We start from the raw sequence: 26,453 nt of genomic DNA on the forward strand, positions 1-26,453 counted from the left end.
AGAAATTTGCAATAAATTGGCGTTTGTGATTTAGATACTGTACCAGATATTGTTACTAACATATTATGTTGCATCTGTTTTTTCCTTAAAGAAGAGTAGCCCTGTATATTATCTGTGTTTATCTTATATTAACCCTGTTTGAGCTTGATAACAACTATAATTAATCTCAAAACATTTTAGGAAACTAGTAATTTTTACAGCAGGTTTCTGTATTGCCTTAATAGAAATCTTGTTTTGCATATTTGCTTCAATTCTTATTGGGAATTAGGAAGTTTTTAAATCAACAGATTAAAAGGTACTAGTGGGCTTAACATAAAGTTATTTGTTCATTACCTTGTAACACATTGCACCAACCAAAAGGTGGCCACACTGTGAATGCTGTTCTCGAACACAAGATGACTTAGTTGACAATAGTAAGCAGCTGGAAATCACCCTGGCTACTGTCAAACAATGGCAGCTGCTGCAAATTGGTGCCTTGGAAGAGTTCCCAAGTGTCATGAACCTGTGATACTGGTACCAGAGGTACCCCAAGTACTATCCTCCCCTGTGCATCCTGTCTCCTCTGCAGAAAGCAGCGATCTGTCACTCATCCACTTGACTGTTAGTGGCATGTCAGTGATAGATCTAGCGTCCTGTACGGGGTGAGCAGGACCAGGGGGGACTCAGGGTGTTGTATTGATTCCACTAACCAACAAGTTTGAAGTGCCGTTTTTCACTTAAACTTAGCCAAAAGCACTCACTTCATATGTTTTGGTAACCCCTTTTTTGTCCCGTGTCAAGAGGGGGCAAACACATAAGAGTAGGGGTCTATTAATCATAGGCAGTTCAAATGTATGGTGAATAATGGTACCCCTTAGGGAAATGGCAGCAAGGAACAAGAAAGGAGATCAGGTGCACTCAGTGTGTCTGCTTGGTGGCCTCATTCTACATGTTGAAGAGACTATTCCAGCAGCCATTGAAGGAACAGGGTGCAACCAACTGCAGATTGTGGTGCACATTGTAACAGATGATGTCTGTCATCTCGGCTTCAAGGTCATACTTGAGTCATTCCAGTGACTGGCAGAGAAGGTTGAGAAGACCAGGCTTGTGCATGTAGTTTCAATGAAGCTCACAATCTACAGCATTTTCCCCTGAACTGATCATGGCCCTTTGGTTCTCAGTCAAGTGGAAATACTAAACCAGAGACTTTGAAGGTTCTGCGACAATCTATAATGTGACTTTCTGGAGTTGTGCCATAGGGTTGAGAACTGTAGGGTCCACCAAAATGGGTCAGGTATGCACTACACATCAGAGGCTGCTACTCAGGTAGCTGACAGTGTTTGGGGTGTACACAAGAGTTTTTTAGATTAGCCGACTCTCCATCCAATCCAGACAATGATAGCTGTAGGAAACCTGAGAGTATCAGTGTAAGATCTAATGAAATGCCTCCCACAGGTGAAAGTATTAAAATTCTAATGGTAAACTGCTGAAACATTTGCAATAAAGTGCCAGAGTTTGAAGTGTTCATGAAATACTGTGAATCTCAAATAATCATAGTTACAGAAAGCTGATTGGAATCTGTAATTTATAGTAGTGTGATTTTTGGGGAAAATTTAAGTGTATATTGAAAGGATAGGAAAGTGGTAAATGGATGTGGAGGTGGTGTATTTAAATCCACTAAGATGGCAATTGGAGCTACATGTGAGGTTGTTTGGGCAAGACTCAGTATTATGGGTCGGCATAAAATGATAACTGTATCCTTCTATCATCCACCAGACCCATCTCCTGATGTAACCAAAACCTTTAGAGAAAACCTCAGTTCACGTGTACATAAGTTCTAGAGTGTAATCATTGGTGGATATTTTAATCATCCAACAATCAACTGAGAAAATTACAGTTTTGTTAGTGACGGGTGTGATAAGGTATCCTGTGAGGAACCCCACTCATGATGGAAATATATTGGATCTAATGACAACAAGTAGACCTGACCTCTTTGATGATGTCCAAATCAAAACTGATATCAGTGGCCATAATGTGGTTGTGGCAACAATGATTACTAAAGTACAAAGTACAACTAAAAGAAGCAGGAAGACATATACGTTCAGTAAACTAGATAAAAAAAATCAGTAGTGTCATCTCTCAGTGAGGAATTTGCAACTTTCAGCACAGGGCAGGAGCACGTAGAGGAACTTGCGAGAAGCCCCTATTCGTAATAAACCTCCAGAAGTGTCTCAGTATAGCTGGTGAGTCTGTAGATGGTCATATAAGGGGCATACAATATTATTAAGCCAGACCATTCTTGAACTGACTTAGTGAGCCACCTCAGTATTCTTCCTACCTGTTATGTGGAGATGCTGTCATAGTTTTATGTCCCCTTGCAGAGCCGCAGCAGCACTACTGTCTATGTTTTAGTTAATGAAATAGGAAGAACTCCCTCCCCCTCCCTCTCATGCAAATAAAATTTTACACCGGTTGCCATTATGGTGTTTTTATTTAAGAAATACCATAAAATGAACATGTACAGACTGATTATAAGCTAAATATTAATGGTAAGAGGCATGGTCTACTGCACGACTAGATCAAAAGGCATCCTACTGACTTCTGCTGACTATGTCAGGCAGTTTCTAACTTGAGTATACAATTGGTATAGTTTGTATAAGATCATACATCTTTGACTATGTCAAAGTTATTCATTTATTTATTAATATCAACTTTTCCTGGCATTACTGAAAGCTAGGATTTATGACCCGTAGACTACTCCTAACGTCTGACTGGCAAAAGCCAACTTTTGTTAGCAAATGTTTATTAATAATTACTTGATTCATGCCAGAATGAATGTATGTTCCCTAGATATCTCTTTGCTGATGTCACAAGTTATTTCCACATCGGCACCTCATCCCACTTGCTCTGAAAGAGCCAGATGGCCAACCACCTCTGCTAGCCAGTGTGTGAACTTACCATTCGTTCCTTACTCCATACATCGTGCAGCTCTGATACATTCACTTCACGTATGTGAATTAGCAAAACTGGAAATAAATTCAAGTGCACTATTATTGTAAATAAGAGTTACCTTACAAGCTATGGCTCAAGTTTAAAAGAATAGTTGACCATGCAATATATAGATACATTCCCAGTAGAACAGTTTGTAATGGGAGGAAATGTCCATGGTATACAGGCACTGTTAAGAAACTTCTAAGAAAACAGAGATTACTGCATAATAGGTGTAAAACAAAGCATATGGCTATAGATAGAGAGATGCTAAATGAAATGCCTTTGGCTACCAAGAGAGCAATGTGTGGTGCCTTCAGTGACAACTGTAGCAGAATACTGACAAATGATATTTCACAAAATCCAAAAACTTCTGGTCATATGTAAGGTCTGTTAGCGGCACCAAAGTTAGTGTCCAGTTCCTAGTGGATGAGACAGGAACTGAAATTGAGGATAGCAAAGCAAAAGCTGAAATCCTTAACTCCAGTTTCAAATGTTCCTTTACAAAGGAAAACCTATGAGAATTGCCCCAATTTAATCCTTGTACCACTGAAAAGATGAATGAAATAAGTATTAATGTCAGTGGTGTTGGGAAACAACTGAAATTGTTTAAACTGAACAAAGCTCCAGGGCGTGATAGAATCCCTATCAGATTGCACACTGAATTTGCAACTGAGTTAGCCCCTCTCCAAACTAAAATCTGCTGTAGATCCCTCGAACAAAAAACCGTGTCCAGTTCTTGGAAAAAAGTGCAAGTCACACCTGTCTACAAGCAGGGGAGTAGAAGTGATCCACAAAACTACCTTCCAATACTCTTGACATCAGTTTGTTGTAGAATCTTAGAACATGTTCTGACCTCGAACATAATGAGGTATCTTGAAGAGAATACCACCTTAACGCCAGCCAGCCTGGATTCTGAAAACACTGATCATGTGAAACCCAACTCACACTATACTCACTTGACATACTGAAAGCTTTGGATCAAGGTACTAAGTTAGATGCAGTATTTTGTGATTTCACAAAAGCATTTGACTCAGTACCACACCTGCACTTATTGTCAAAAGTATGACCATATGGAGTATCAAGTGAAATTCGTGAATAGATTGAAGACATGTTGGTAGGGAGGATGCAGCATGTTATCTTGGATGGGGAGCCATCATCAGATGTAGAAGTAACTACAGGTATGCCCCAGGGAAGTGTGTTGGGACCCTTGCTCTTCATTTTGTATGTTAATGACCTTGCAGACTATATTAATAGTAACCTCAGACTTTTTGCTTCTATAATTAAGCACTGTCTGAAGGAAGCTGCATAAATATTCAGTCAGATCTTGATAAGACTTCAAAGTGTTGTTCAGAAAAGTGAAACTTTATGCTTCACAAAATGAAACAATGCAGTATCCTATGATCATAATATCAGTGCGTCACTATTGGCATCAGCCAACTCATACAAATACCTGGGTGTAGCACTTTATAGGAAGATGAAATGGAATGATCACATAGGATGTCATGGGTAAAGCAGGTGGTAGACTTCAGTTTATTGGTAGATTACTGGGGAATTGCAATCAGTCTACAAAAGTGATTGCTTGCAAATCACTCGTTTGACCAGTTCTAGAATATTGCTCAAGTGTGTGGGACCCATACCGAATGGGACTGACATGGGATATAGAATGTACACAGAGAAGGGCAACATGAATAGTCACAGGTTTGTTTCATCAATGGGAGAGTGTCATGGAGATACTGAAGAAACTGAATGAGAAGACTCTTGAAAACAGACCGAAACTATCCTGAGAAAGTCTGTTAACAAAGTTTCAGGAACCATCTAGGGATCTTCTACAATTCCCTATGTATTGCTCACATAATAATCATGAGGATAAGGTTAGACTAATTACCACACATACAGAGGTATTCAAACAATCATTCTTGCGCACTCCATACCTGAATGGAGCAGGAAGAAACCCTAATAACTGGTACAATAGGATGTACCCTCTGCCATGCACCTCACAGGAGTTGGTAGAGTATAAGTGTAGATGTAGGAAAGTTTATGTCAAAATAAAACTTATATGTACCATGAAAGTTATTGAACATTTTATTTGTATCCATCTCTTTGTTCACTTCATCTCCTGTGTCTCAGCTTAGTAAGTAGTGGAAGTGTGTAATGTTACTGTCACTGAAGTCCCTACACTCACTTACTTATTTTTATAGTTGTTCTTTTTGCTGAAAATAGCTCCAGTATTACCAACAGAGCCTCATGATCACTCTAGTCCATATTTATTACTTTACTGTTATATGGGTAGTAGGTTTCTTGAATGAACATTTGTTGAAAAGATTCTTGTTGATATATTTGCAGTGAGGATTAGGTTGATACTCTTTGTCATGCATGGTATCTTGTCTCTGTGATTTTATGGTTTCAAAAAATCAGTGTTGAAGTCACCACATATGATCCTGTTTTTAGTTGGCTCTGACGTATACAGTGACAATCACTAGGTTGAAGTCAGAAAGTTCAATGGTTGTTATTTCAAGATCATTTTCCTTTATCAAATCAGGAAGAGTTTGGATTGCTGTATGCTTTAAATTCTGCTTTACATGTTTGTAAAAAGATCTGCAGAATTAATTGCCTTGGAGGAAAAGAGGAATATTTGCAGTATCCATTTGCTGTTTCCCTTGCCAGTGTTCAGCTATGCAGATTACATCAACATTTAGGTCAGATCCTAATATTACTTAAAGGTCTTGTAACTTGTTTGTTAAGGATTGAATATTGTGACACATTGTATTTAAATATGGAAAGCTGATTTCGTGTTGTTTACTATTGCTATTGCTTTTATTAATTTCTTCTGATGAATAACTTACCTTAGATATGGTCATGTCTCTGTTTATCTTGTTGACTTCCTCCTCCTCTTTCTGGTTTCCTCTAAAAAATTGTTTAGATTGTTTGGAGACATTGGTTTCTGTCTGCTCTCTGAAAGTCTTTTAGTTGGCAGTGCTGGTTCTGCTAATGCTGGAGTTGGATCTGCTACTGTTACAAATGGTTCTGCTGCTACTGCTGCTGGTATCAGAGCTGGCTCTTCTGTTGATGGAGCTGCTGCTCCTTTTGTTGATGTTTCTGTAACTGTTCCTGATGCTTTTACTACTTTCAGGGAAAAAATTTCTCAAGCTGTTTGTTTTAAAGCTAATGGAGATTAGCCGTTCATCACAAAATGGTCCTCTTCACATACAATATCTGGCTCTTCTTTTTGTGTTCCTACCATGGCAGGTATATTTACTGAGTATTTATGCTTGGAAGAATGGCATAGTTGTGGATAATGGCATGTTGTCATTATGTTTGTTGACTCTGTACAACATTTCATTGATTTTCCCATGGAAAAATTTCTTGCTCTTTTTGTTCAGACACATACCAGTCTCTCTTAAGAAAATCTCTACAAGAAAAAGCTTGTATTTGGATACATTTTGCAAATTTTCTAAAACTGTGAATGGGCTACCCTAATTTTGATGTTTACACATGAAATTGGGATGAGATCATGTCTATATGGATACCAGACAATCATATTCTACTTCATAGTATTTTCCAGTATGTTCTTTAAGTTGTGCATAGATTTCACTAACTCATTTTTGTATACATTGTTGGCACCTCTAATTAATATAATTTTATGATTTCCATTTTATTTATTTATTTATTTATTCCTGCATTGGAGCAGCTGGTTGTACATAACTGCAGGCTTTTAAATCATGATGGTTGTCAATTTCTGGAAGACCATGTCATGGCTATCAGAATTGATATTTAGGCCTACCTCATTTTTTGTCCTGTTGGCAGTGTACAATGTTTTGGCCTAAATACTGGTGTTTCCGCAGGATCAGTAAGAAGTTAAATCATTTTCTCTAATATTTTAATAAACTTTCTAGCTGCTTTTGAGTCTCTGCATGCTTCATTTTCCCCATTTCGTTCATGTTCAGCATTGTACATCTCTATGGTGACTTCTCGAGCATTACACTAATGATAACAGTCACACAAAAATATGTTATTGAGATTTACTTTTGCAAAACAGATTGAATGATACCATATATGTTTTTTGGACATGTTCTATGTTCTAACACTGATTTTCAGCTTTTCACCACACAAATGACACTTCACTGATGCTAAAAGTTTGAAGATTAAGGAGCAATTTTCTACAACCTGTATACATGCCACCATTTTTAATTATTTTCATTGATGACCTCCTACTTTATCCTTATCAAAGATATGGTGCTACAATTCTCATTGACAAATTATTAGAAAACAATCTTGAATAAACTGTGAACAATACCAATCATATGAGGTTCCATAGACCACTAAGAAACCTTGAAGATATTAACATAAAGTGCACAAACCAAGCTAAAGAGGAAGTTGAGGACACAAAATTCATGGGTGGACATATAGACAACAAATGCAGTTCGTCAATTCACATTCTTCATCCTTTAAGAGACTCCACTCAGCACCATTTGTACTATGGGTTATTGCTTCAGTTGGTGAAACAGATACCTTTAAGTCTTCCTATCTTGGTTACTTTAATTCATTACTGTTGTATGCTATTATATTCTAGCGGAACCAACCTCTCCCAAAAAGCATTTCCACTGCACAAAAAAAGTCATCAGAATAATGAGTAGTGTGCATCAAAGGCACTCTTGTTTCAAAATATAGGGATCCTTAGCACCACCTCACAAAAGCAGTCTGCACATTGAACTGAAAATCTTCATCTTGTTCAAAAAGAAGTTTATTGCTGCAGCATTTTGCACTGTTCAGTGCTCTGCCACCACATATTAAATGTCTTCAAAAACAATAGCCCAATTTCAAGCAAATTCTCAAAGAGTATGTAACAGAGAACTCCTTTTATACAGTTAATTAATTTGTGAGACAAAATTAATGTCACTGGTAAACTTAAAATTGTGTTAGAATTAGCTTAAACTAATTTTACACCAGGAAATCTAATTTAAACATGATTGTAATGTACCTCTTAAGAACAGTGTAAACTACAAATGTCTGTATCATATTTTTCATCTTTTTGTCACTGGTAAACTTACAATTGTTTCATAAAGTTTTAATCCATTTTATGTCAGGAATTCTATTTTCAACATAATTATGATGTACCACTCAATTGTCCATATCATATTTTTCATCTTTTTTCTCTTCTTACATTTGCAGTAGAGTAGATGCAGGCAAATAGTGGCATACGGGCTACATGCAGCTCACTAATGGTTTTTGTGCAGCCTGCCAAAACCGTCAGAATTTTTATGTGACACTTTATACTTTTTGAAAATACAAAATTAACCAATGCATGCAATCCTTTTAATAGGTGTGGCCCTCTGCCAGCCTCTGCTTCCATAATGTGGCCCCCAAGCCAAAACTATTGCTCATCCATGCAATAGTGCATCAATTATCAGAATGTCAGTCAACTGAATGACCACTTAACCACACTGTTACTCACTTCCACATGCCACCCTCTCTCCACTATGGTCTTGCCTACCATCCATCTCCCCCCACACCAATGCCAAGCTGCCACCAATAGCAAACTTTGCACTCTGCTATGATCACTTGTGTCAGCTTTTTCGTGTAAAGTAAACTTCCAATATAAAATGCCTAAATGTAAATGTGTTGACCTTTCTGTGAGAGATGAATATGAGATTAACAAAAGGTTAGAGAAATGTTGACCTACAACCAAGTTGTGTAATAAGTACAAGGTAGGTAAGTTCACAATAATAGACAAAAAAGAGCATCAATAATTCTATATTTAAGCTTGATTCTATTGATGGATTGACAAGTCTCAGTGAAAAGATGTTATGAACAAGAATCTAGATGATGCCGTTTACAAGTGGTTTACACAAAAAAAGATAACAAGCTCTAGTCCCATTCTATGTCAAAAGGCAATTAAATTTAAAGAAAATTTTGGAGGGTCATCAAATATTGAAGAGAGAAAGAGCTGGTTAATAACACCTTATTACAGCTCATGGATGAAGGTGTTATTCTGACTTTCAGACAGTATTACAGGAAAGAACTGTTACATATGTTATTGTTAGAAAGACAAGAGGAAGGAGAGGAGAGTCTGTTAAAAATCAGAAAAATAAGGATTTGAATAAGAGCAACACGGGGCAATGTACAGGAACAGAATTTGAAAAAATCCTGAATAAAATTTTGGGTATCATGGAAAGTTCTAAAAATCTAATTGAAAATGATGAATGGAATTATATGTCCAAAGTGCACAATATGCTAAAAGAACTCAATTTCCCTGTATGAGGTGATGAAGACATTCAAGAATTCATGAGTGTAATGGTGGAGATCCAGGGAACCAAATTATGTAGAATAGTGTAATAAAACCTCATCACCGAAAAAGCTGCAACTTCCAGCATCTCAACTACTAGTGGTCCAGAAAATGAAGATGAAAATATACCAGCTGCTTCAGAAGCATTTACATGTTTAGATACTGTGTTGCGATGGTTTGAAGCTCAGAATGAAAGTGAACAGCATCAGATAGTTGTCCTGAAAAATATCCACGACATTCCTACTCGTAAGCTGGTAGGTTTCTTAGACAGATCAAAATTAAGGCTTTTTTAAGCATTGATTCAATACATACATACTGTACATGCTAAATGTATATGTGTTACTTAATTTATGTGTACTAGGTTGTACTATACACATTCTTACTTTACTGCTTTTTTAATAATTAAAGAGATTCACATTGTTATAAATATATGTAGTTTTTATTGGTAAATTGGTAAATAAAAGTATACCATTTGATTATATGTATAAACTGGATTTTTGACCATAACTATTGTGAGTGTGAAAGAAACATGTATAGAAGATAGTAAAACATGCAAAATTATGCTCAGAGGTTTGCTATCTGATCTGGACCAAATAGAAATTAAACATATTGATTACAGATGTTTAAGTATTTTGACATGTTTCTGAAATTATGACAGAATATCCATAACAGAAAAAAACTCGTGTAGTTTTTGTGAGTTCGTATACATACGAGAATTTTTTTTTTGTTTCCTATGTAAATTATATAAATGTGAGGGTCATTACAAAAGTTATAGCAACTATTTTTTGTCTTGAAAATGGCACCAAATTAAAAAATTCTGAAATATGCAAATGTAAGGTTAATTCATATGTGAACTTTACATTTAGGGTGATAGATGAACACACACACTGCCATAATGATATAGCACAAGGATGATGATAAAAAAATTTGTCATTGGAAATGTGTTTTACTGTCAGTTGCAACAGCACACAATAGTACACTGCAAACTACATGCATTCCATGGCATCAGAAATCTTCCTAAGAATCCACAGTCATGTGATGTGATGGTAGATGGTAGTCTTTTCCAGGAGAATAAAGTGTGAAGAGAGTCTACAGTGTGAGTAAAGCAGGCATTCAGAATGGATGTTACCTGACTTAAAGAGCACTCTTACATAAAGATTGCAGTTCACCATGGAGGGAATGAGCAAAAATGCCGCAAGGAGCTTGTTGAAGCAGTAGGTAATGCTGGTCTACTGCACCAAATGACTACTCCATAGGTAGATGCATTCAGGCATGGCAGAGCTGCAACAGCTGACATGCATCAATCTAGGTAGCTTGTCAGAATACGTATGGACTGTGCTCATGCCAAGACTGCCCAATGTTTGGAGAACAACAGAAGATGAGTGCTGCAGGAATTACAGTGCCATACTGGTACGGAGAGGACAATAATCTACAGGATTTAACAGAAAGAGCTACACATGTGTAAATTTGCTGCAAAATGAGTTCTTCATGCACTAAGTGGAGTGGGAAAGTGGATATGTTAAGAAACTTGTCATGTGCATATAGCAAGTTTTGAAGAAGACGGAGACAACGTCCTTGTGAGAATCATCACCAAATATGAATTTTGGGCCAGGGCCTATGAGCCAGATCTGAAACACCAGTCCATGGAATGGTGTCATCCAGGTTCACCACTTAAGCACAAATTTCATTGCAATCCCTCTCCTGTCAAGTCAATGGCAAACACAGTCAACGACATTAGAGGAGTGATTTTGTGCCATTTCATCCCACAAACTGTTAATGCACTATATTACTGTTGTACTTTCCTGCAGTGACACCTGTGATGGATTACTTGGGAGAAATATCCTGAAAAATCTACATGATGCATTAATTCTTCAGTACAACATGATAGCCCATACAACAGCATGTGTACAGAATCAGCTCTTGTAATGGGGATGTGAAGTACTGGAGCAAGTACCATACTCACCAGACTTTTCGCCTTGTGATTATAAACTAAACTAAACTCTGCCCAAACAGACTACGAAGGCCCAATGGTACCAACCAGTCACTGTCTCATCCTCAGCCCACAGGCCGCCATTGGATGCAGATACGGAGGGGCATGTGGTCAGCATTCCACTCTCCGGGCCGTATGTCAGTTTACGAGACTGGAGCTGCCACTTGTTAGTGAAGTAGCTTCTCAGTTTGCCTGACAAGGACTGAGTGCACCCCACTTGCCAACAGTGCTCGGCACACTCGATGGCCACCCATCCAAGTGTTAGCCTAGCCTGACAGCACTTAATTTCAGTGATCTGCCAGGAATTGCTGTTACCACTGCGGCAAGGCCTTTGGCTCCTTGTGATTATAACCTCATACCAAAACTGAAAGAGCCATTGCAAGGCACATGCTTTTGAATATGTGAAGACATTGCCTCAGCAGTGACGTATGAGATCAGATGATTCACTCAGGGTGAGGCCACAGGTATTTGGAGTCTTCTGCAGTGTTGGCAGAGTGTAATGGAGTCACTGGGAGACTATTTTGAGGGACTCTAAGATGTAACAGGTCCATGGTACTGCCCTGTAGTTTTATGAACTGTTGTAACTGACAGTAAAGCATCTTTGAAATGTCAGAATTGGCTTTGTCCTTTTCTCGTGCTAGATCTTTATGGCAGTGTGTGTGTTCATCCATTTTCTTACATGTAATGTTTACAAATGAACTAACGTTCCATTTGTACATTTCAGAATTTTTTAATTTGCTAGCATTTTTGAAATAAAAATGGTTGCCATGACTTTTGTAATGACCTCGTATTTACAAAACTTGTAATAGCTATTTTCTTAGTAATGGGTTTAAGTATCTCAATTTATACTGACAGAATTAAAATGTTACCACTTTATGTGTGCAAAAATTAATTTATTTCAGACCAGTGATTATTGAGGTACCACATTTTGGTTCTTTGAGAGGAGTGGAACGTGAAATAGTCATACTTCGCTCAGATAATGGTGAGACATGGAGAGAACACACTACAGATGCCAGTGATGAGGCTATTCATGAAGCCATCAATGAGAGTTTTGAAGGAGAAGGTAGGTAGTACTTATATATGGGACTGCTGAGAAATTAACTGGTTGTCAGAGCAACTCAAGCTGTTAAATCTTCTAAAATGTTCTCTTTTTTTTATCATTTATATAGACTAACTCAATTTGAACATTTTCATTGGCTGTACATTATTAACTAAACTTCTGAAATTTTTAATACCATGTAGGATGCATACCACAGAAATGAATTTTATGACACTAGTTAGGTACATGACAATGAACAATTTATAGTGATACAAAACTGTAGATGATTTCTGACTTCAGAATTCAATATGATGTGAAGCCCCATCACATGCCAATCAGTGCTGCTAAATGTTGTAGCTTGATAAAGCTGAATTCTGCTGAATATTCCTCAATGTAATTATGATATAGGTACACAAATTATCAACAATGGTCATCGCACAATGTCGATAGACAAATTACCAATCATCCATATTGCAGACATGTTTGATGGCCAATATGTTAGACAGATATTGAATTTAACAATTCATTTAATGAAAATAATCAATGTTTGAAAATATAAGGATAGATAAACGAGTTACTCACCAAGCAGCACATGAAAGAGGTGGAAAAGCACAAGCATTCGGAGCCAGTGTCTCCTTCTTCTGGCATAAGTATTGAACGGAAAGGAAGAGCACTGAGGGAAAAGGAAAAGAGATTTAGAAAATAAACGAGTTCTGGAAAAGTCACGCAAAACTCCAGATGAGAGATGAGAAGAAAGGACTGATTGTTCTTACCTATATCGCACGAGATTTGAAAACGTGAGACTTAAAGGTGGAAGATAGTGTAATAACCAAGCAAGAGGTTGCTAAAAAATGTTATGAATGAGTCAATAAGAGTGGAAAGCTAAGTGAATTATACATGGTATGCAGGTGGGTGGGGCTGGAGGGGGGGGCAGGAGAAATAGACAGACCAGAAAATAAAAAATACAGAAAAATAAAATACAGCAAATTAAAGTAATAGTTAGTGAAAAGAGACCTAAAACCACAGAAATTAATGTAAACTATTCCTTTTCGATTTTTTGATCTGCCTATCCCTCTACCCTTGCCCATCTCACCTCCTCCATCTACCATGTATAATGCATTTAGCTTTCCACTCTTATTGACTCTTTCAATACTTTTTTTCAGTAATCTCTCCCTACTTTATCACCCAATCTCCCACTTTAAGTTCTCAAGTTCTGAAATTTCATCAGGTGCAGGTACCAAGAATCAGTCTTTCTTTCACATCACATCCAGTAAGCCTCTTCTAACATGCCGTTCTGAATGACTTTTCTGTAACTCTTTCCATTTCCTAATCCTCTCCAGTCCCTTTTCCTCATTCCCCTTCCTTTCCTCCTGTCTGAAGAAGGAGTCACTGGCTTAGGAAGCTTGTGCATTTCCACATCTCTTATGTGTTTTCTCATGTTGCAGCTTGGTGACGAGATTTTTTTTATACATACATGTTGTAATTTTATACAATACATAAAGTGAGACCTAATTATCTGAGTACTCTTGTTTTATGAAGTAATAGTCAGTTTTCTTTATTTATGTATGATTTTCCACAGTTCCTGTTTCATATTTCTGGTTGCTGGAGAGTTTGAAGTTATCTAAAATTGGCCCTTTCATACTTTTTGTTTTCGATTCATAATTGTTGTTTTCTCATTCAAAGTTAAGTATTTATTTTCCTCTCACATCTGTCTCTATCGAAAATTATTGTCCATCATCTTTAAAAATGACTAACCGAACATCATATCTTAGTAGAAATTGTCAGATCTGCTGCCAGCAATATACTGTAAGATATGATAACCAAATATAAAAGATATTAGGCCTCAAGACATCACACCTGCTTATTATTTCTTTATTTTAGTTCTTCCTTCACGCTCAGGAACATTGTGCATAGCTTACCTAATACTGATTTATTATTATATGGAAGATATTTCTCATCACTGGGCATACCTAGAGGTAGGTAAACTATTGGTGAAGAATCTAATTTAGTAGTAGATGTCCTTTGTGATACCAAGTGACAAAAGGATCAAGGATCACAGGCTGGTCAGCATGTGTGAGAGGAGTATTAGATGTGTGTGGAGAATATGTGGGGAGTTCTATTTCTCTACATGGCAGGGAGTTGAGCTTTTGTCTGTGAAGGCCTTCAGCATATTCGGGGTGTGACTGTTTGTCACTACAACAGGGTGTCGATGGAAGGGCCAATTTTATGGAAATCAGACCTACCCAAGGTTCTGGAGGTATTTCTTGGCTGTAAGGTGAATGTTCCCATAAGTCACCCAAAATTAATTTCTGATTATGCGGTATAGAAATAAGATCTCGGCCTCCCTCCTCCCATGATAACAGGAAATAGAGTGACAACCAAATCAAAGTAGATGGAACCTTAGGTCCAACAGGCTAAATATTCTGTTCCCTTCTTCCATCCTTCAAGAGAGCAACTGGAAAAAAATATGCTGCTGCAGAGAGTATTGTCTGCTAATAAAGATTGTTGCCAACAAGACTGATGAAGTTGTAACCCTCCGTTTTTCTTATTTCTACTGACTGAAAACTATAGAGTCCAGATGCTAATACAGAACATTGCGTAGTAGGTAGGTGTGTTGGACAGGTGGCAAAGACCCTCCGCTATCTAGCTAAGTGAATTCGAAAGTGTGCAAACTGATGCTACCTATATGACAGGTGCTTCCATAACTAAGGAAGCCAAAGTGTATGTTGTTTCAAGCGGCACCATATCAAAAATTTGTACAACATACAGGAAAAGTGGGAAAGCATCATCTGGTAAGTCACAATGTGGACAAAAGTGTTTGTTGAGTGACTGTGACAGATGGTTATAGAAAATGATTGTGACAAAAAATAAGAAGACAAGAGTTGCAAAAGTCACTGCATAACTCAATATTATACTCAAAAGCACTCTTAGCACCAAAACATGATGAAGGGAAGTCCATAAGCAGGGAAATTCAGGGTGAGCTTGAATTTGTAAATGATTCATCAGTGATGCAAATGCCCATAACAGGAACACATGATGCCAAGGTCATAAAACCTAAACTGTGGAGTAATGAAAGAAAGCACAGATGAGGCTTGTTGCATACTGTTTCCAGTGTCCAAGTTTACATCCCAAGAGTGAAACAAAGAGGAGGGATCAGTGATGATGTGGGTAGCCATATCATGGTGCTCCGTAGGCCCCATGGTTACTTTGCAAGGCCACATTAATGCCAATGATTATGTGATTGTTTTGGCTGATCAGGTTCATCTTGTGGTAAAATGTGGTGATCCTATGTTCCACACCAATAGGGTCCTGGTTCACACAGCTCGCATCATCCAGGACTGATTTTGTGAGCATGAGGATAAATTGTCACATCTCTCCCAGCCACTATAGTCACCAAATCTCATTATTACTGAGCTTTTGTGGTCTATGTTAGAGAACAATGTGTGTGAGCCCTATCCACTTACATTATCATTAACAGGACTTGTCACAGTTTGGCAGGATGAATGGAATAAGATTTACTTGAAAACCATACAGAACCTGTATTTATCCACTCCAAGATGACTGTAAGCTGTTTTGAATGACAACAGTTTTCCTACACCATACTAGGCATGGTAATGTGCTGTATTTTTTGTGTTTCCATAATTTTGTCCACACCCTGTAAGTCAAACATCATCTTGAACTGCAGAAAGGTTTGTCTCAGCTACTTTTTGAAGTGTGTATTGTTCATGCGGATAATTTGATAGACCATGCTGACATAAAATTCTTTGTTTTGAAATGTTTATTCTAAAGTTGGTGAATGTGATAAGAGATCTTTATTAGGACAAACTTTTCAGTCCAGTGAAGAGACTGGGGGGCAGCTGTGTTTAGTTTCACATCTTCCAAAATTGCTCTTTAGGGATGGAATTTATTTACTGTAAAAATTCAATGCACTTTGCATCCATCTAAAACATGGCTTTGATAAAAAAAAATGCCTTTCTTCTAAAAAGAAAAATGTTTTTACAGCTAATCTGAAAACTTTTTTCATGCCTGGATGGCAGGTGTCTCACTCTATTACTACTTGTACCCTCACAGTTGGTTATAAATCAGAATATCATTTAAAATTATTTGAGATTTACACTCGCATGTGCACTGTCTGAAAGCGCAGTAAGGATTATCTTCAAAGAATTTAAAATATTTGTGTTATACCAGTGCAAAAAAGGAAATTTTTGCATGTAAATAATGGTGAATAGCTAAATAGTGCAAATGAAAAAAATCTAACAAGCAACTATTACAAGATTCTAAGAACTGAAGCATTTTCTTTTAAAGTTCAACAAAAAAAATGGAAATATTCTGAACTGCAGAAGAGACAAATTAGAATGATATGTAATGATAGGAAGTCAATGGGCTGAGGATAACATGAAATAAACAACAAGAATTTTGTGAAAGTTGTGAGAACCTATTAAAGTAACAGATTTTTTCATCAAAAACACACAAATTATTTCATATCACAGTTATAGTAATACTGTCTCCTGGAAAACCCATATCAAGTCCACTTTTTGTGATATATCCAATATCAGACAGTTAAAATATTTCATTTAATATGGAGAAGAAGAACCTAACAGAGTAATTATAACGGTTATTTTTCTTACAACATGTCCATGTCTACAACAGTGGTGACTATATAAATATATGATAACTGCATTGAAGAGTGCAATGGCAGATTATTCACTCCAAAAATATGATTTACAATTATGCATTTCCACAGATTAGAATGTTTTGTTGCTTTTTTCTGTGTCCCTTCCAGCTATGATTTTTTTTTCTTTTCTTTTTCCTTCTCACTTCACAAAGTTCTAGGTTTAATTTTATTTACAGCCTGCAATTAGGTCAGGAAAAATACTAAAAAAGTCATTTTTCATTGATTTTATGAAAAGAGGACCCACATGCCCATATAAGTTAGAGTTTATTTATAAAAATTGTACAGTATGCTTCACAAGTACATAGGACTGTAATTGGCACATGAACTGCACATTTACCTCATCCAAATATAATTATATACTTAATTATTCACTTATATGTATATGAGAACATAAACTGAAATAATTAAATAAAGCTGTTGGTTAACAGTAATTAAGAAAGCATTAGTAATGATGCAGTGAAAAAACAAACAAACAAACACCATCCATACAGGCCTTGATGGCCCAATGGTACTGACTGGCTGCCATGTCATCCTCAGCCATTAGGCATCACCAGATGCCAATACGGAGGGCATGTGGTCTGTACACCATTCTCCTGGCCATTATCTGTTTTCGTGACTGGTGCCACTGTTTCTCAATCATGTAGCTTCTCAACTGGCTTCACAAAGACTGAATGCACCCAACATGTCAACAGCACTTGAAAAACTTGGATGATGACCCATCCCAGCACTAGTCAAGCCCAACAGTGCCTGACATTTGGTATTGCAGTTGGGCTGCAAATTCATGAAGGTTTATGTGTTTGGTATACATTCAACTTAACAGGCTTCTCTATGTAAATATCTGTTTTAAAAAATTGACAGAGATGATCTGACAGGCCTAGATTTTGAACAAGTATATAGCATTTTTTTCAGTCAATATTGATACACGGTCTAGTATTGAAGACTGTTTGCTAAGTCTGGTCCTTCTTTGCGAATTTATCTGTAATTCAACTATTTCAACAAATAGTTTACATCAACTGCTATTCAGGAAGGGCCATCTGCTTCACAGACAAGATATCAGGGCAGTAAATGTGTAGAAAAAATTATCCAGCATATCATTTGTATGTGAATCACACACACACACACACACACACACACACACACACACACACACACACACACATTGCAAATGACATCTTTTACCTTTCTTTATAAATCTGATAATTATTGTTACAGAATTAAATGCTCTGGAAGATCCAAGTTCTGGACGAACAACTAGAATACTGACAAATGATTTTCCTCAGTACTTCGCTGTGGTGTCTCGAATAAGGCAAGAAGTTCATGCAATTGGACCTGAAGGTGGAATGGTTTCCTCTTCTGTTGTACCACAGGTGCAAGCTGTATTTCCACAAGGAGCACTTACAAAGAAGATCAAAGTTGGACTTCAGGTAAACTTGTTCAAGCCTCGAAAAGGTACCAGTGCTGCCATGTTAAGAAAAATAACTGTTAATCACATTCCAAAGAAAAAACGTTTCTCATTGGTATGGTAGAAAAGTTTTGTGACTCGCAAAGTTGTTTTTGTTGAAGAAATTACAGTTAAATGATTTATCATTTTTCTTTTTGCTATGAATATGTACAGTCTCAATATAGAGTACTGTTGTAATCTTTAGCTCATATAATGTATGATTAAATTGTGTGATTTATATTGTACTTAGTTCCACCATCTTATTGACATGGAAATTATTTGCTGGTATTCACAGACCGTGGAGAACACTTACAGAAGCAATGTTTAGAACTCTTACTGAGTAGTTAGATTTATATGATACCTAATGCTATTGTAAAAATATTTGATTCTTCTCCAAAATTGTACAAAAGATCACTAAATCATTCAGTACCATTCAAGGTCCTTTCAGACATTTGGCTAAGTAGTAAATGCACGTCATGCACTTCCATATTTTTCTTTTTCCTGCTGCTTATGCATATTTTCATATTATTATTTAAAGAAATTTTTCTTTACAGTAAGTAAATATAAACAGTAGTCCTCATGATCTAAGATAGCAAATTCCCTCCCAGATCCTTCTTACATGTGTTCTATGGCTCCATCTGTAATGATCCTGCTGTTGATGCCAAATTAAAAAAGCTATGAAAATCAGAAAGGTGGTGAAAATAATATTCTGATTTTACATATTCAGACGCTATTGCCAATCATATTATTTGTGTATATAATCCAATTAGCAAATGATCTTCTCAACTTTCTATAATGTTTTCAGTATACTTTGGCAATTTCAAGTTGTTAAACAGTATACAGCAGCATGGACAGAAGTCAAGGGTGTAACCATAGGTGTCTACTTTCTGTAGCAAGATATATTTTGTAATTTACAGGCTGTATAATATTTAACAAAACATATAAATTCCATGGCAGTTTTGTTGACTTCTGTCTGTTGCTATTCCTTAAGTTAATGAAAAGTAGTTTGGACTTTTCAGGCTTTCCTGATGGATCTGTTGCAAGCATATTTCTTTGGTTTGCTGCTGGGTTGTATTGTGTAAATCACACAGTATTTCATTGATTAACTGCTTGACACCTTCAGGTGGTGGTAGTTGCTGCTGTCACTGCTGCAAGGTGCAATTGATGATAATCTCATAGCTGTCAAAATTTATCAGGTTGGGAGCAGGCAATATGTGTGCGCAGGAAGATGCTCACATTTGGAGGAAAGTGGAATTCCTGGAGCTCTGTGATAGGAGATGCAGAAAAGCCTTCCTTGTGTGTACTGTGGGCAGTGACTGTGCAGCCAGATGCTCCTGTTGTTAAAAGTTTAATTAAATCTCAGTAGTGCATTGGCTTGAATCATGAATCAGAAGTCCTCTTTTTCCCTGTTTTGATTTAATGGGAAACATTTGCTGGATTCCAGGCAGTGCTTAAATGAAAACTTGCATTCCTGTTGATAAGATTGTTTGCTGTATGGATATGTATGGCCTCCTTAACAACATAGTCTCAGAAAGGTGATGCTGGGGATAAAATTTCAGTCTTTTTGTAAAACATACGATGCCCTATGTTTAGGCACTGCTCTGGTACCGCTGATTTATCATGTTGCCCCAGGCATGTATGATGATGATGTTTGATGCAATGTTCTTGCATGGTTTGGCATGTCTACCCAGTATAAGATTTTCCACATTGGCATGGGATCTTATACACACCATGTTTCCTAAGGTCAAGGTCATCTTTGACTGAGCACAATAAATTCCTCAATTTTTTTTCTGGTGGTCAGAATACACACTTGATGTATGGCTTTTGAGGATTATTTCTATTCTTGAAGATGTGCCGCCAAAATAGGGGAAAAATGCCGTTGCAATGGGTGTCTTTGCAGCTTCATCTACATCCCTGCTGTGAATTTACTTAGAAAGGTATGTGTGGCATATCTGTAAATGGGAATAGCCATTCTGCTGGAATACCATTCTTGCTGGAATGCAGTACCGGTCACCATTAAATCAAAACAGGGAAAACAAGAACTTCTGATTCGTGACTCATCACAATGCACTTCTGAGATTAAATTCAGCTTTTGAAACAGGAGTGTCTGGCAGCACAGTCATTGTCCACAGCACGGACATGGAAGGCCTTTCTGCAGCGCCTATGAGGGGGCACTAGGAACACCACTTTCCTCCAACTATGAGCATCTTCCTGCGTACGTATATTGCGTACTCCCGGCCTGATAAATTTCAATGCCACTGCGCGGTTATCATCAGATGCACTTCGCAGAAGTGACAGCAATAACTACTACCATCTGAAGATGTCAAGCGGTTGCATCAATGAAATATTGTGCCATTTATACAATATTACCTACCAACAAACCCGAGAAGTGTATTTGCAAAAGTAGCTTCGATTGTGAGCACAATGATGAAACAGGAAATATAAAATGCATTGTAAACATAATGTAACGTTTGTTATATAGATGGTTAGATTTACATCTATACAAAGAGTGAACTACTTGTTTGTTCAGTACCTGTATGCGAAGATAATTATTTTGACAGTTTCTCCTCATGTAATGATTTCCATCTTGAAATGAGCTATGTGTCATTGTCGAAATGAAAAATAAGTTTCAGGAATGAACATAGCATACATTACACTAACATTACATAGAAATCCACATTGAAGTGCCAATATTCACACCATTATAGAATCATTACTCTAATCTTACCTGTACTATTTCATACAATCTGTTAGGGAATAAAAACTTTTATGAAATATGAACTTTGATATGCTTGGCAGCAAATAGATGAAGTGAAGAAAATGGAGTTCTAGCTTTCATAAGAGAGTGGTAAACAATATGAAACACACAATAATAGGTGGGATATGGGAGGATTATCTCAGATTTGATTTAAATTAACTGTTGTTGAATTTTGTGTTTCACTCTATTTTTCTTTTCCCAAATAATTTATATAGAAATAATAACAAGTAATTGTTATAGATCTTACTGAAATAAACTTTCTTCAGTTTATGTGTGGGAGTGATTTTTGTGTGGCACTAAGGAATAACATAACCCTGATAAAAAAAGTGTCTCATTCAAATACAGATGCTAAAGAGTATATCTAATGTTAATTCATCTACTAGTATGTTGCATATATTCATTTGCTACAATCTGCACAAAAATGCTATGAGATGAAGTGGCTATTGGATACACTTTAATAACTTGCAGGTGTTTTGACCATATAATTTATTATTTCCAAAATCACCCCATGCATTTCGACATTCTGTCATTTTCAGAGCAAATACTGTGTCATAATGTGATAGATAGGCAACAGCAGTAAATGCACTTGCCTCTTAGCTAGAAAATAGAGTCAAGTGCACTTGCCTCTTGGTTAAGATTGGTGTTAAGGTAGAGTGTATGTATTTGGCAATTTTCTATGTTTCACATTATGAAATAACATTTGCTCCTGAAAATGATGGAATATCAAAACACATAAGGCGATTTTGGAAGTAATAAAAGTTTAGTCAAGATGGCTAGAAGTTATTTCAATATTTATTTCTATGAACCTTATCACACATGCAACATTTATGTATGGTTACGCTGACAGATATTCTTGTACCAGTAATTATTTATTCATCTAATTTTGTTTTTACATTTTCATTCTCTTGTATTTTATTTATTTTAATTTTTTTCTCACAGGGTTAATGTAATACCTCTGTGACTTATTGTGGCTATTGATTCAGTTAACCCCTTGTTTGGAAGAAAAAAATTGGTGATGTGTATCTAAAATTCAGCTCTGTTTGATATTGTTTCACCCATTGTTGCATTAATTCAAGATAAAATATACTAATGCAAATCCTATTGAAATTGAGATTACACCATTCGAACAATATTTTGAGCTATTTTTGTCAGAAAATTTTTCTGTAAGTGCTCATGACATCACAGATCACTGACGACTTTTTCATTCATGTTGGTAATTATGTGCAGAAATCCTCAGTGGCAAAGTGTGATACTACAAATCCACAAGTCTTGGGTTCAATCACTGGTCAGTCCTAGGATTTTGATCCATCACTTATCATTTCTTTCACCTCTGACAACATTTGTCAGTGTGAAAACTGCCAAGTTGTACTGTGGTTTGGAATCCATGTTAAACTGTAACCAGGTGATCAGTTCAAAGGTCAGAGGAAGACAACAGCATATGAGCCCCAACAGCACTATGGCTAGTAAAGCACTATGGTGTTCAAAACAATCTTCAGATTAATGATTGCTTTACTTAATGAAATGCTGTATCACTAAAGATTTACTTATTAACCCATAACCCATAGTGTTATTTCAAGTTCAACCATGCAGTGAATTATGAGTAGTTTAAAAATATATTCAGACTTTTCATTACTCTTTGTTGTTTTCTGATGCATGTATTTCAGTCATGATAACATTGGTACCAGTGCTATAAAAATACATAGAATCTGTTGGATTTAATTTACACATCTATGATTTCTAGATATATTTTATGTATTCATACTAGGAACATTGTTCCAAAATTGAAGAAATGTTATAACACAATTATCATATTGGCTTCTCTGCCAAAATGTACAGAGAAATGTAAAGGTATGCTCCTTGGATTCAACATATTACAAAAATATCTGACCTGCAATTTCAAAAGATATTTTGCAATCTATTGCCTGAAATAGAGATCGAATGTGGTACAACCAAATTTCCATTTCACTTTATATGTGTCTTTAAAGAGAGTATGAGTTTTCATATTATCATTGTCAAAGATGCAATAGTTGTTCAAAAGACCCAATGATGGAAGATGCTTAATAGCTCTAACTCCATTGTTTCATAAGAATTTCTCAAGACAATAACTAATAATGCACTTAATAATATTATGAAAAGAATAGATTGCTACTCATATAAAAATGACCTCTTGTGTTGCAGATAGGCACAACAAAAAGACTCTTAGATGTTATAGCTTTTGGCCAAAGCTTTCTTCAGCAAAGAAAACACACATACATTCACACAATCAAGCACACCTCGTACACATTGGACCATTACCAATGGCAGCTTTGAGTGGAATCATGGTTTCGGTCAGAGCTGCCGGTAGTAGTCATGTGTGCGTGAGGTGTGCTTGTTTGTGTTTGTGTGTGTGTGTGTGTGTGTGTGTGTGTGTGTGTGTGTGTTTTCTTTGGTCAAGAAAGCTTTGGCTGAAAGCTATAATGTGTAACAGTTTTTTTGTTGTGCCTGTCTGTGACTCAAAGGGTTATTTTATGGTAAGTAGCAATCCATTCTTTTCCTACTATTGTTAATATTCCAACCTGGAGTTTTCATTGTTGAATAATGAGATTAGTACTGTGAGTTGTGAATAGAAAAAGATAAACATGTTCCAGCCTTAAGTCCACATTGCCTATATTGACTCACATACGGCAAAATATGCATGTGCTCTTTGCTCATATCCAGTGCTATTTAATGAGATTGTGGTGTGGCATGCATTCCTGGTGTATCTGGGATGTTTATTCAACAACAGTAAAATCTCAAAATACTATAAAGTGATGTAGTGTTACTTGAAAATGGGTAGTATATCTTGAAGCCTATACATTTTCTTCAAAAGAAGTACATTCTTGTACCATTTACTTATTTCAGTAATGCATTATATATGTGGAAATTCCCATCTTCTGCATCTCTTATAGTTCCATCATCTTATGAAAAGTCTTGATTACTACTCACCATAAACATAACATTTTCAGTTAGAGACAGGAACAATGAAAAGACTGTTACACATTGAGTTTTGACGAAAGCCTTCATCAGAAAAGAAATGCACACACATTCCCACAAGCAAGCACACCTCATGCACATGTGACCACTATCTCCAGATACTCTGGCCAGAATGGAACTGTGTAGAATTCAAGCAACAGTTAGGCGTGGGAGGGGGGGGGGGGGGTGAGGAGTGATAGTAGGGGTATGGGTGGGGTACAGCCTGACGGAACGTGCAGATGCTAGATGGTGACAACACGAGGCTGACAGATGCAGCATCGAGAGGCTGTGAGGAAGGAAGGGAGGATGCAGAACAGAAAAGGAGAGGAGCAGAGAAGTGGAAAAGACTAGTGGGTGCATTGGCAGAGAGCAGTGCACAATGAACATTTGTGAACATGAATTGGTAAGAGGTGCTAGGACAGAGAGGGGCAGAAACTGCTGGATGGAACATGTGGGGAGAAAGAGGTGCTGTAGGTTGAGGCTGAGATGATCTTGGGAGTGAAGAATGTGTTGTAACGATAGTTCCCATTTGCTCACTTCAGGAAAGCTAGTGGTGGAGGGGAGCATCCAGATAGTCAGAGCTGTGAAGCAGCCATTGAAATTGAGCTTCTTATTTTCAACTGCATGTTGTGCCACTGGGTGGTCCACTTTGCTCTTGGCTCCAGTTTGGTAGTAGCCATTCATCCTGGTGGATGGTTGATTGGTAGTCATGGCAATATAAAAAACTGTGCAGTGATGCAGCAGAGTTGGTATATAACATGACTGCTTTGACAGGTCACCCAGCTTCTGACGGGTCAAGATAAGCCAGTAACAGGGCTCTTATTATCTATCATCATGCCCCTTAATGATAGACATCCTACGCTTGATCCTTTCCACCCCACCTAAAGTGATGTTCCATCACCCACCCAACCTCCACAGTATCCTAGTCCATCCCCATGCCATTCCCAATACCAACCCCTTGCCACAGTGATCATATACCTATGGAAGACCCAGGTGCAAAGCCTACCCAATCCACCCACCTAGCACATCCTAGTCCAGTCCTGTCACTGGCTTATCCTACCCCTTCAGAGATTGGGCCATCTTTGAAAGCAGCCATGTCATATACCAGCACTGTTGCAATCATTGCACAGCTTTTTATATTGGTATGACTACCTATCAGCTGTTCATCAAGATGAATGGCTACAGCCAAACCATGGTCAAGAGCAGAGTGGCAAAAAATGCAGCTGAACATTATATGCCTGATTTCAATTCAACTTGGGCCTTCTGAATCCTCCCCTCCACAACCAACTTTTCTGAACTGCATAGATGGAAGTTACTCTTGCAACATATTCTCTGCTCCTGAAATCATCCTGCTCTCCACTTATGCTAACCTACTGTCTCCCTGCTGTCCACCCAACAGTTTTTGACTTCTGTGTCCTACCAGCTTCTCCCAATTCGTGTCTCGTCATCCTTATTGTGCACTCTTCTCTGCCTACACACCCACTGACTTTATCCATCCTCTGCTCCTCTTCTTTTCTGCTCTCTGTCCTCACCACCCTCTCCTTCCTCCACAGCCTCCTGAAGGAGCATCTGGCAGCCTTGTCTTGTCACCACCTAGTCCCTGCATGCTCTACGAGCCAGCACTCATTTCTCTCCTGTCACCTGTACCCTGTTACCCCTCCCCCTTCCCTTCTCCACTCTGGATTGCTGCTTCTGTTCAACACAGTTGCATTCTGATCAGGGCAGCCAGAGACAGCAGTCGTGTGTGTGTGTGTGTGTGTGTGAGAGAGAGAGAGAGAGAGAGAGAGAGAGAGAGAGAGAGAGAGAGGTGTGAAGTCTGCTTACATGTGTGAATGTCACTGTGTCTCCTTTTCATAATGTTGGTGGAATTCTGACATGGACTTTCCATTATTTGTTAAGTTCCGTCATCTTTATATTTATAAAATGCAAATCTTGTACTGATGCTTGTCTCAGTTTGTCACATTGGGGCTAAAAAGCACTTATTAGCTGGGAAAACTGGAATAGCCCAAAATGGCTCTGAGTATAAATTACACTCCTCGTCGCAACAGATTCATGAAAGAGAAATCACACTGCTTTCCCAACTGATTCATGAAAGAGAAACAGTTGAAATATTTCATGTAACTATGAACTGGTCAATATTTCACATGGGTGTAGGGTGTTTGTTTTCAGTGTACAGTTACACAAAATGTTTATCTAGGCTAACACATTTACTTTTCTCTGCATTTGGAAAATATGTAGAACCTTCCATAAATAGTTAGGCCTTATTGAAGTTCAATATAAGCTGATTTCAAAGCTCATACACTTTT

The 26,453-nt window shown here is 37.4% G+C and overlaps 1 protein-coding gene across 1 annotated transcript in view; it reads left to right on the plus strand.

The window, feature by feature from the left end:
- The window catches only part of LOC126249149 (ankyrin-3-like), a 602,141-nt gene that overhangs the window by 434,417 nt on the left and 141,271 nt on the right, over positions 1-26,453 (plus strand). Inside the window, exons 22-23 of the mRNA XM_049950803.1 lie at positions 12,146-12,306; positions 18,170-18,381. Of these exons, the coding sequence (XP_049806760.1) occupies positions 12,146-12,306; positions 18,170-18,381 (373 nt within the window). The remainder of the gene's footprint in view (positions 1-12,145; positions 12,307-18,169; positions 18,382-26,453) is intronic.

Source organism: Schistocerca nitens, chromosome 3 (assembly GCF_023898315.1).
Source record: "Schistocerca nitens isolate TAMUIC-IGC-003100 chromosome 3, iqSchNite1.1, whole genome shotgun sequence".
Classification (NCBI taxonomy): Eukaryota; Metazoa; Arthropoda; class Insecta; order Orthoptera; family Acrididae; genus Schistocerca; species Schistocerca nitens.